Source organism: Hirsutella rhossiliensis (genome assembly GCF_020360975.1).
Source record: "Hirsutella rhossiliensis strain HR02 chromosome Unknown scaffold00001, whole genome shotgun sequence".
In the NCBI taxonomy this organism is placed as follows: Eukaryota; Fungi; Ascomycota; class Sordariomycetes; order Hypocreales; family Ophiocordycipitaceae; genus Hirsutella; species Hirsutella rhossiliensis.
Window position 1 is genome coordinate 5,161,441 of NW_025408667.1, and position 12,539 is coordinate 5,173,979.

General features: G+C 36.3%; 1 protein-coding gene across 1 annotated transcript; it reads right to left on the minus strand.

The window, feature by feature from the left end:
* Nucleotides 1-11,409: 11,409 nt before the first annotated feature.
* On the minus strand, nt 11,410-11,998 carry HRG_00652 (uncharacterized protein; the record flags this gene model as incomplete). Its single annotated transcript, XM_044859123.1, has 2 exons — nt 11,410-11,464; nt 11,592-11,998. 2 exons carry the CDS (start codon nt 11,996-11,998, stop codon nt 11,410-11,412), a joined length of 462 nt encoding a protein of 153 aa, XP_044725523.1.
* Between the last annotated feature and the right edge of the window lie 541 nt (nt 11,999-12,539).

A 12,539-nucleotide genomic window follows, 5' to 3' on the forward strand; every position in this document is an offset into this window, starting at 1 on the left:
TAATAGCTAGGAAAGGTTCTACGGCTTAGGAAAGCTCTATATAGATTATAAAGATTACCCCTTCTTTAGCAATAGCATTTAATAGGTTCCCTCGAAGCCCTAGGCGTTAAGAAAGTCCCTTAGGAACCGTATATAATATAAAAGGGTAAAATCACGGTCTTCTTCTACGTCGATAATATTATCTAAGCGTACCTAAAAGAGGAAGAAGTTACTACTAGGGAGGCTATACGAGGCCTATAATAAAGGTATAAGATAACTAAGCTAGGGGAGCTAAAGTAGTTCCTAGGAATACGAATCCTTTAAAATAGGTCCTAACGGACTATCTAGCTTACCTAGGACGCCTATATCGATAAGGTCGCTTATAAATTCCTCCCTAATTCCCTCGATAAGAAGCTTCCCTCTACGCCTATATTAAACGAAGAGCTTTTACCTAATCCGACCTTTTAAGCTAGGGAGTAAGAGAAACACTAATATTAATAAAAGGTAGGCTCCTTACTTTTTTTAGCTATTTCTACTAGACCGGATATCTCTTTTATAGTCTCCCGGCTAGCTGGGCATAACTAGAATCCTAGCCCTAGGTATTAAGAAGTAGTAGATAGAGCTATCCTTTATCTCTATTTAACGAGATTATATAGTCTACGCCTAGGAGGGTAGGAAAGGAAGAAATTAGCTGCCGAAATCTTCCTCTATTCGAGCGATTCGTCCTTTATAGATAATTCCTTAGATAGAAAGAACTTATAGGGGTATATTATATCCCTTTTTAAAGGAACTATTGCTTAGAGAGCTTCGAAGCAGGCTACCGTTACGACTTCTAGTACGGAGGCAGAGCTACTAGCTCTTTTAGAAGCGTTAAAAGAAGCGATTTTCCTTAGCCGGCTGCTAATATCGTTACGACTATAAATTCCGTCCCCGTTAGCTATAGAATACGATAATATATAGACTATACGGATTCTTACGAAGGAAAATAGTAAGCTATCGACCCGGCTACGGTATATCGATATCTACTAGTATTAGTTACGCTAAGAGGTCTAAAGGGGACTTATTTCCGTCCGTTAGGTTCTAACGGTATTAATAAAAGCCGACGGTCTTACGAAGCCCCTACTAAAGCAGAAGCTAGCTATCTTTTTATAGTAAATTAAGCTAGAAGACGTTCGAGAAAGGCTATCCTTAGAAGCCCGCCTTAAGAGTCTACGAGAGGAGCTAATAGCCCGTACGAGAAGGTAATATCTATAGCCGAAGAAGAAGGAAGAGGTTTTTCCCTTTAGAGGGCCCCCTATTTTAATTAGGTTTTTCCCTTTAAAGAAGGCCCCCTTTCTTATAGGACTTTCCCCTCTTTAGGCCCCTTTTCCTTAAGTAGGTCTAAAAGAGCCTAGGGACCTAAAAGGGCCCCTACTTTCCTCGAGTAAAGGGAGAAGTGCAAAGCTAAGAACCTCCTTTATACGCTTACTAGCCCGAAGCCGTATTAGCTATGCCCTTAAGGGGCAGGCTATAGCTAAGGGGGTGTGTCGCGAAGCGTGGCCTAATTTCGTAGTTGTCGGAGATATCCCTTAGCACGAGGGACCAAGGAAGCTAAAAACACCCGGTATAGAAGAAGGAAGAAGGAGCTAAAAAGAGGTGTAGAAAGGAGGGTAGGGGCATAAGGGGAAGCAAAAGTAGCGATAGCTTCCTATAGACGTAGCGAGAGATAAGACGGATGTGCCGGCAACGGCTAGAAAGGAGGGGAAAAAACCGGTAAAAAGCTCGGTAGTTAAAAGGATATTAGTAGCTTCTTTAAGTAGGATCTTCTTTATTAATTAAGATGCTAGACGGGTATAAAGAGGGGCGTTAGATAGAGGAAAGAAGGACAATTAAGGTATTATAATAATTACTCCCTTGCCGCAATTGCTGCTCCCGTAAGAATTAAATCTCTCTGCCCTGCCTATCCGACCCCTTACTTCTAATTTTACCTTCGTGTATTTTTATATACTTCTCGTATCTCTCTTCGCGAGATATAGAGCTTTCTTAAGCTATAAAACCTTTCTTAGGTATTAAAAACTAAGAGGAAGTTATATATAGATAACTTCTTCTTCCTTAAGTAGGTAGTTAATAAAGGCGTTAACTATATCTATTTAATTATATTCGAGGTCGAATTCTACTACTATAGCTATAAGGGTCTAAAAAGACATCCTTACTAGGGTAGTTGCCTTAGTAGGTAGATCCCCTTTTTCCTATTAATTCCTTAGATAACTAGCTAGGCTTTATACTTTTAAAGGAAGCTATATTTATTAGTTTTATAGATAAAGACCTACTTATAGCTAAGGACCTATTTTCCTCTTACCCTTTCTTTAAGGACCTCTTCGAAAGACCCTATCTCTTCGTATAAGGCTAGGTAGTCTTTCTAGGCCTAGAAAAACTAGTTTCTAAAGGGGTGTTTTTCTAGCTGCTTTTAGTTTACTAGTAGGTCTAGGAGGTCTCTTTTATATACCTTCCTTACTAATAGTAGCTTAAAAAGCCGGCCTACTATAAACGCTCTATAGGAACCGTCTTTTATTAGCGTTTAATAGAAGATAGAAAAACAATTAAAATAAGGGAGAGGTTAGTTTTCTTTAGTATCTATATCGGGCCCTATACCTTCCTTTACTTCTTAAAGTAGGGATAAAAAGGCAGCTAGGTAATCCTTTAAGAGAGGTGCCTTTCCTACCCCCTTAAGGATTAAGATAGAAAGACTAACTAAAAAAGCTACTTTTAGATCTTCTTCTTATTCTATAAGAGGAGGTATAGGGAGGTAAGCGTATTCTAGCTCTACTACTTTCTTATAGTCTCCTTCTTTATTTAGATTATTTAATCTAGTAGCTTCCTCTTCTTCGAAGTTAGCGTTATCCTTAATTACTTTAACGTTAGTTTCTTCTTTTATTTCCTTATCTAAGACCTCGTCTTAAGACTATTAGGAAGAGGGGATTTAAATCTTTTAAATTAGCTAACGTTATAAGAGTAAGAGGGGCTATTAATCCCTCTTTCCGTTAAAGAAGCTAAATTTATCGAAAATTATATCCCTAGTTAAAATAACCTTCTATAAAAGAGGAATCTAGATCTAGAGGATATTTATAGAATTATAACTAATAAGGTAACTAATAAAGGCTCTAAGATTAAGCTTTCTTTTCTTTTTCCTTTTTAGCTATATATTAGTAGTTATTATATATACCTTATAGCTATAGGTATTATAGGAATATACCCTTATATTCCTATTTTACTATTATAAAGAAATAATAGGCATAGGGAGGCCTTATAGAATAAGCTAGTAAAAAGAGGCTCTATAATATAGTCTAAGGGAATAACCCTTAAAGATAAAGACCTTTACTAGATATCTATACCTTCCTCTAGGAAAAGCGGATCAGGATAAGCCTATCCTTATAAACAAAAATACGCATAAAATCCATACGTTATTTACGAGCAGAACGGATACCCTATTGCCTGGTTTAGCCTAGCGGTTCCGAAGATATCCGCGATACGAGAATAGGTAGGGCATAGACTATTCTAGTTAAATCTACTACTTATACTAGAACCTATAGTCTTACATTAACTTTCACGTTATAATTAGACCACCTACTAAGTTAGGAAGACATACTATAGATAGAGCTTTTTAAGCACTAAAGAATATACTAGAAAGCTAACTAATTAGTCTACTAGTAGGCGAGCAATAGTCTATAGAAGACGAAGGATTTCGCTAGGAGTAGTAGATAGAATAAGTAAGTTTATAAGTATCCTTTATAACGCTATTCTTTTAATATATTATTTAGCCCCTTATATACTCGTTATAAATTCCGGACGAAATCCTACCCTATACTCCTTCGACCGATCTATCCGCTTACGTTATCAATTACCCGATTCCGCGCTTATTGCTTATACCTTCTTATAGGTATAAAGATAGGCTAGCGAAGCCCTCTTCTTTATAAAGAGCTTAAAAGGGGATTTTTAGTCTATTCCTTAAGTAGTCCCTCTAGGGTCCTTAAGGTCCTAAGGGGTCCTATTTTAAAGGTAATAGGCGGTCTTAATAACTTCCCTTTAAAGGTTATAGGGAAGCTTTATAGTAAGTCTTATTATATAGGCCCTTTCTATTATAGTACCCCTTAATCTTTCTACCCCTCTATTCTAGGCCTAGGTATTCGGTGGTAATAGGAGGGGTAAAATACCCCTTTTTCGAAGCTAATTTAAGATATCCTTTATAAATAGCTCTCTATTAGACCGTATCTTCTTTACCTTATAGCTAAAGTAGGATTTTATCTAGTTAATAAAGTCTTAAAGAGTAGACTAGTTATACTTACTTAGGTAGGTCTATAAGAAATAAGGGAAAACTATCCCTTAAAAAGCGTCTATAAAAAACATTATACTAATAAAGCTTTCTTAATCCTTAGAGACGTTAGTCTAGTCGACCTAAATTTCCTTATATAGCTAGTCTAGCCGTATTAAGGTCCGTTTAGAAATTCGTCTCCTAGTCTTTCCTTAGCCGTAGTATTTATATTTAACGGTCTTTAGTCCCCTTATTTATACGCCCTATTATTATCCTAGCTTATATAAAGCTAGGGGGCCTAGGTAACTAGGTTATACGTACTAAAGAAGACCGTTTACTTAGGCTGCTAAAAGAGGGTCCTTAGAACCTACCCTCCTAGTAAGGAAAGCTAACTTTTCTAGAGATTCCTTCCTAAGGATAGGTCGGAATTCGAGAATAAATTAACCGAATTTCTGCTTAATAAGCTTAATAGTCTAATTCTTCTAGACTAGCCTTATAGGCTTAAACGTCGTATCCTAGAAGATTCCTTCCTCTTAAAGAAAGCGGAAGGAAATTAAGCTTATTAAAAATTAAGGGTAAAAAGCTACCCTTTTTCGTTAAAGAATTTATATAGATCTATTAGGTAATTTTATCGTTAAATTCACCCTTTTATATCCTTCTATCTATACGGTTAATTCCCTAGTAATAAGATATTCCCTTTATACCTTCTTAAAAGACCGGAATTAAAAGAGTATATTATAGATATCGAGGGAAGTACTAGAGTTAAGGATAGCTAATTTTCGTAGGGGATAATCGGAGGGCTCTAATAGTTAGTTTTAGCCTTATTAATCTATAGGAAAGATAAAGGCCGGATTTACTATACTAACGATTTTTCCTTAAATTTATAGTAGCGGCGTTAGTTACTATTTCCTAGTAACCCGAATCTCGTCTATCTTCTTCTATAATAAGGGGTCCTCCTTAAGAGACTATTATATCGTTTCTTATAGCCTATTTAAAGGGTTAAATCCTTTAGGTCGGTTTTCCTCGAAGACTTACTAGTATTATAATAACCGATAACCTAGGGATTTATATACTAAGTAGCTATTTCGCTATCTAGTCTTCTATTTCTTCGAGGAATCCTTGTCCCGATCTAGAAGGTTTGCTTAAAAACCTCCCCTCTTTGCTCCTTATTACTAATATTAACGAGGTTCGATTTCGACTAGTTCCTTAATTTTTCGACTAACGGACTAAAAGGTCTATTAGGGGACTAGTCGGGCCGGTCTAACTAATAGGACCAGGGCCGGGCCCGGAGCAAGATATATAGCCGGGGCCGGGGCCGTAGCTATAGTTAAAGATAACGTTAAGGCTCTTAAGTAAGGAGGAGCTAAAGGAGCAACAGCCGTAGCAGCAGCGGGGGCCGTAGTAATAAGGGCTATAGGTCGAACCGTCTAGGTTAAGTGCTAGCTACGAAGGAATAAGGCTACTTACTATTATACTCTAGCAGCCTCTTTATTTAGTTCCTAGCTAGCCTCTTAAAAGATAGTTAAGTAACCGTTACTAATAGGCTTTATTAGTAGAGATATATCCTATAGCTACTAGCCGGAAAGAGCTTCTATAAGGAAGTATTAGTTAGCTTCCTCGAGGATTTCTTCTTACTTAGCTAGCTACGAAGAAGCTAGTAGGTTCTTAGTAGAAAAGGCTCCTAGGTATACCGTATAGGTCTTCTTAATACGGTTAGTTATATAGCCCCTTAAGGGAGCTATTAAGGTCTCGAGCTTTAAAAGCTACTACTTAAGAGTCTCTTCCTCTTAAAGAGAGATTAGCTTTACGGTATTAATAGATTCCGTTATTACTATACGAGTAGTAGTTAGTAGCTTTATTTTATAGAGGTATTCCTTTTAGTAACTTTTATAGCCGCCTAAGGTAGTAGAAAAAGCTCTCTACTATATAGAGGTTAGCTTAGAGAAGAGGGAAGCTCCCTCTATAAATTCCGTTGCCCTAGGACAAAGAAGGGGCTCGAGAGGGTCCTACTTATTAAAGAAGACTAAATTATAAATAGTTCTATCTATACGATCCTATAGCTCCTTTACCTACTTATCTTAATCTTAAGGCTCTATAAGAATCGTCCTATAAACTATAGGGATAGTAAAAGAGTCGGTTTTCGTTATTATTATAGGGAAGGGTAGAAAGGTTAAGTAAAAATCGGCTTTTTTAGTAAGAGGGGTTAAAGGAAGCTACGAGGGATATAAAAAAGGTGCCTTTTATAGCAGCCGGAAGGTATAGGAATACTATTCCTCCTAGGCTTATAACTCTCGCGAAGAGAGATATAAGAAGTATATAAAAATATATAAAAGTAAAATTAAAAGTAAGGGGTTAGATAGGTAGGGAAGAGAGATTTAATTCTTATAGGAGTAGTAATAAAGGTAGGGGAGTAATTATTATATTTCCTTAATTATCCTTCTTTCCTTTATCTAACGCCCCTATTTATACCTGTCTAGCATCTTAATTAATAAGGAAGATCCTACTTAAAGAAGCTACTAATATCCTTTTAACTACCGAGCTTTATACCGGTTTTTCCCCTCCTTTCTAGCCGTTTACCGGTATATCCGTCTTATCTCTTACTACTTATACTTCCCCTTATACCCCTACCCTCCTTTTTATACCTCGTTTTAGCTCCTTCTTCTATACTAGGTATTTTTAGCTTCCTTAGTCCCTCTTACTAAGGGATATCTCTAAGAACTATAAAATTAGGCTACGCTTCGCGATAATTATAATAGTATTTCTATATATAATCCTATACTAAGAAGTCTATTACTAGCTTCTACTAAGATTCTTAATACTTAGGCTATGCTTAAAGCTATTAAAAGTACTATATACGCTTTATATCTCCTTAAGGCTATAGTTTAAAGAGATATTTAGTTTCTTTATAAAACTAAGGGCTTAGTAGGTAGTAAAAAACGCTTATATATTAATTTATAAGGTTATTATTATCTTATTCTTTATTAATAATACCGTTATAATATATCCTTAAGGATAAAAGTAAAATTAAAAACAACTATATAAAGCTATTATAAAGAAATATACTATTATATATATAAGAGAACTATATTAGTTCCTTAGTATTAAGACTTTTAAGGATAGGGTACTTAAGAAGATATAGCTTTTATAAGCTTCTTATATCTTTAAGACCGTAAAGAAATATTATATACTTAATAATAATATCTATTATAACCTTAAAGTCCTACTAATAATAAAAGAGCTCGTCCCTTATAAGAAGTAAGCCTTAAAGGAAGAGATATATAAATATATCTCTTTAATTAGGCCGCTTATTATAAGAAGGTATAAGTAATAAGCGTAGAATCGGGTAATCGATAACGTAAGTAGAAAGATCGGTCGAAGGAGTATAGGGTAGGATTTCGTCCGGAATTTATAACGAGCATATAAGGGGCTAAATAATATATTAAAAGAATAGCGTTATAAAGAATGCTTATAAACTTACTTATTCTATCTACTACTCCTAGGGAAATCCTTCGTCTTTTATAGACTATTGCTCGCCTACTAGTAGACTAATTAGTTAGCTTTCTAGTATATTCTATAGTGCTTAAAAAGCTCTATCTATAGTATATCTTCCTAACTTAGTAGGTGGTCTAATTGTAGCGTAATAGTTAACGTAAGACTATAGGTTCTAGCATAAGTAGTAGATTTAACTAGAATGTTCTATGCCCTACCTATTCTCGTATCGCGGATATCTTTAGAACCACTAGGCCAAAATAGGCAATAGGGTATCCGTTCTGCTCGTAAATAACCTATGCATTTTATGTATATTTCTATTTATAAGGATAGGCTTATCCTAACCCGCGTTTCTTAGAGGAAGGTATAGATATCTAGTAGAGGTCTTTATCTTTAAGGGTTATTTCCTTAGACTATATTATAAAACCTCTTTTTACTAGCTTATTCTATAAGGCCTCCCTATGCCTATTATTTCTTTATAATAGTAAAATAGGAATATAAGGGTATATTCTTATACTTATTTATCTAGTAATTTATACTAAGCTAAATATAGTACTTATAGCTAGAAAGCTAGCTTAATATAATTATAACTTAAGGCTATATTATAAGTATAAAGTATATAAGTGCCTTGCTTACCTTTATTATATAAGAGACCGCTATATTTACTATATAGTAATAAGCTTAATAAGGCAGCTAATATATATATCTAACTCTTTATATACTAATAACCTAAGGACTAAAAAGTTCTTATAAGGATATATATTCCTCTTCCTTAGTAAGCTAATTAACTAAAAAGCTATTAAGTAAGCTATTATAATACTATCCTTTATAAAAGCTAAATTATTAGCACTATTATAAATAGCCTAGAAATAAGTAGTATTTTATAGGCTATTTAAAGAGCTTAGTATTAGTATTAAAAAGATAATAGAGTTCTAGTATAATAACCTTTAAACTATTAAGCTTCTAACTAAATTAAGCGTAAAGCTTAAGATAAACCTTAAGTACGTTAATATTTATAAATACTAGCTTTATTAAGAGGTATAGTAAGATCGGATATAAGTTAGCTAGATTATATTAATAGATAACCTAGCTAATAGTATAAGAAAGGCGCTTATATAATTAAGGTATTAAAGCTTTATTAAGTAATTAAAGCTAGTAATATAGCTAGAAGATATATTAAGAAATAATATACTTAACTACTATATTAAGGTATAATATCTCCTTACTATAGTAAACTTAATAATCGCTAGACCTTAATAATAAGAGTACTACTATATTTACTAAAAGTAAAGGATTTTAATAGTATAGTTAGATCTTAATTTAGTTAAGAAACTAAAAAGATTTAAGGGGTAAAGGTTAGCCCTATTTAATACTAAGAAGTAAAGCTATTACTAAGCTACCCCTTAATTAGTATAATACTATAGCGCTTAGACTTATAATAATCGCGATAGCTTTACTAAATTAAGACTAATTAATATAAAGAATATATTATTAGAAAGCCTACCTTTACGATTACTTTTATCTTAAAAGATAATATCGCTAGTATAAGTACTATAGTACCTAGGCTACCTAAATAGATACCTTAATACGCCTTTCTTTATAAGGAAGGTTATAAATATAACTTATAACTATTAGTTAAATAGTAAGAGTTAGTTATATAACCCTATTAATTATAAGTTTAACTCCTTTTAAGGCGAAAGAGTAGGTTATATAACTATATATTAAGGGGGGCGCGAGTAATAAACTTAGTAACCTAAGGGGAGAGGAAATAAGAGGTTTCTCCCTATATCCTCTCCCTTAGGTCTTAGCTTTTATCTTTTATATACTATTCTTTTTACCTAGCTATATAGTAGCTATATCCCTTATAAGAGGGGTTAATAGTAATAACCTTTAACTATTAGTTAAGTAGTAAAGAGTAGATTATATAACCTAAATTAATTAATATTCGAACGCTCCTTAAGTAAAAGGGGGCGGCTAGTATAATATACTTATAAGGTAAAAAGTACTAGCCGCTAAATAATATTACCTTTTACTATATTTACCTTCTTTTTATATAATACTATTAAGATCCTCCCTTATTTTAAGCTAACCTCCTTTAACGAAAAGTAAAGTAACTAAATTTAATATTAAAATAGCCTTATATTTATTCGATCGAACGCCCCTCTACCTATTTACCTTACTATCTAGAAGGCTAAGGTAGTAAGGGGGTATATTAAGGAGAGTAAGTATAAGAGGCTATAGTTATACTTAGTAGACCTAATAGTTATATATAAAGAAGCCTACCTAACTAATATAACTCCCTTAGCCTAAGGATATTATATAGGCCTAACTTATATATAGGAATATCTTAATACTATCTTTTAGCTAGCTATATATAGTTACTATACCTATATAAGCCTCTCTCTTATCTTAATAAATAGATAAAGATATATATTACTTAATTTACCTTTCTATGCCCCTATTTCTTCTACTATACTCTTAAGACACTACTTAAGAGTAGTATATAGACTATAAATAGATGTCTAAGCTCTATATTAATTTAATAGGGTTAAGAGATTAGATAAAGGAAGAGAAGATAGTATATTTAGATTAGAGTAAAGCAGAAGACGAGCGCATAGAAGCCTAGGTCGCGAAGGAAATAGGAGACAGTCCCCTAGTGTTACGGCCACGGCCAACAAATGTCATGAACGTGATGACACGGGTCGGAACAATGGTCGGAATGACAGGCCAATGAGGACGATCCATAGGTGGCTCACTGGGCTCACCTGGGATCACGACTCACTTGGAGCGTCCAGGCTCACGGCTCACTGGGAGCGGCAGGACTTAAGGATCACTTGGATCACGACGGTGATCCACGGTGATCCAGGGACTCTCCCACGGGTATATAAGTCCACCCACTTTCACTCCTTTAGACAGATAGCTCTTTAGCTTTCAACACACAACAACGATCTTTATCACGGTCTCATCTCTGATTCTGATCACCTGGCTACAGTCTACGGTCTACGACCTCCGAGTCATCACCAACGTGACATCTCTTTGCTCAGACCAAGCCCTAGTGCATCTGCCAACATAAACCCCACGACAGGTTTATCCCTTCGGAATCCCGGTCGTCACACCTAGCAAATAAGAGAAAAGGCATAAAAGAGATCTAGCAAAGGATTAAAAAGGACAGCTAAGAGCAAGAAATATTGCATACAGCAGATAATAGCCCAGAGTTATATTTTCATTAAAACATGAAAGGTTGTAGTTAGCTATTTCGCTATTTGTGAGCTAGAAAGAGAAGCAGTCCCGCGGTATGCTATAGCACTTGAACGGAACCATTTTAGCGGTCTGCGGGGCAAAAACGCGCCTAGGCGCTAGTATAACAGTCGCCTATTCTATAGCAAAGAAGTTGCCCCTATATTTGTTCTTTTATATATCCTATAGGGAATCATCAACTAGCAGCGTTATGCGATTTAAGTCTATTGCTTATAGAAGTAGGTTATAGTGGAAAACGAAGGTAACTTCTTAGTTTTATAGAATATCTTTACAGATATCAGTAAGGGAAGAAATGCTGCAGTTTGGTAAAGTGCGCTGCAAAGGTTTAGTAAGTTCAGTAGGTTTCTGCTGCGTTAACTGCTTGCAGAGGGGCTCCTGAAGAAACGGCTTCTTGTTCAAATCGTCTCGGCACTGCTGGGTAGATCCGGGAGCTGACTGCTGCTGTCCTGGCTGCTCATTGGTCGACTGTTTGTCAACGGAAGGAAGCGTCTCCGGAATGGCCGGGCTCTCCCTCGCCTCCGATATCCCGCTCTTCTCTTTGAGAGACTCGGCCGGGCACCAGCAGTCGGGAGCTGACTCAAGCAACTCATCGGTGCCGTCGTCTCCGTTGCCGGCCACGGGATCACAGATGCACAGCGTCACCGCCCCAGGCTGGCCCCGGCCATACGCCTTCAGGCTCTCAGGCTCTAGGTCTATGTTTCGCGTCTTGGCACACTTGCAGCTTGCATCCTCGACACGGTTGAACACCCTTTCCTGCTGCAACCAACTGCAGTCGCCCGAGACCTTGCCGCCAGTACAGGTGCACGGGTAGATGGCCGTGTAGGGCCCGTTGGCCTTGTCGAGACTCTGGATCCAGCATTTGCCCGGAGGGTCCAGTTTGCGCGGCACGCGCGTCGTGTTGTAATTTCCGCTCCACTGGCCGGCAACAGATAGAACCGCCAAGCACAAGACGAAAAAGACTCGTGGCATGATGGCGAAGCTCATGATGGATATGGCATGTAGATGCAACTAGTAGACTAAACATTGGTTGCTTGTAAGACCTCGGAATGGAGGGAGACTCCTGGCTGTCTTTATATACCTACGTGACACACAGGAACAGACAAGTCATTTTAACAGCATAATCGGTCATCCCATTTCATCTCTTCGTACCGCAATCTCCTATATTAATCATATATTATGCATAAAGAATATGCATAATCGGTTATCCCATTTTATCTTTTCGTACCGCAATCTCCCCTATTAATTATATATTATGCATTAAGAATATATAGCATATAGTTATTACTAATATACTATAAGGTCTTAGGGACTTCTAGGACCCCCTAAGTAAGGTGTCTACCTACGTATACGTGGCTGTGCCCACGCATAAAGGGAGTAATAGTAAGAAGTTAGCTTCTTTATAAGAGTGCTACTAGGAGGTACGAGCTGATAAAGTATTTAGGTACGTTGGATTAATGTGTCGGCAGGGTACCGGCAGGGAATCGTGCATACCCCGCTCTCGAGTCATAGGTGACTCGCCACGCCG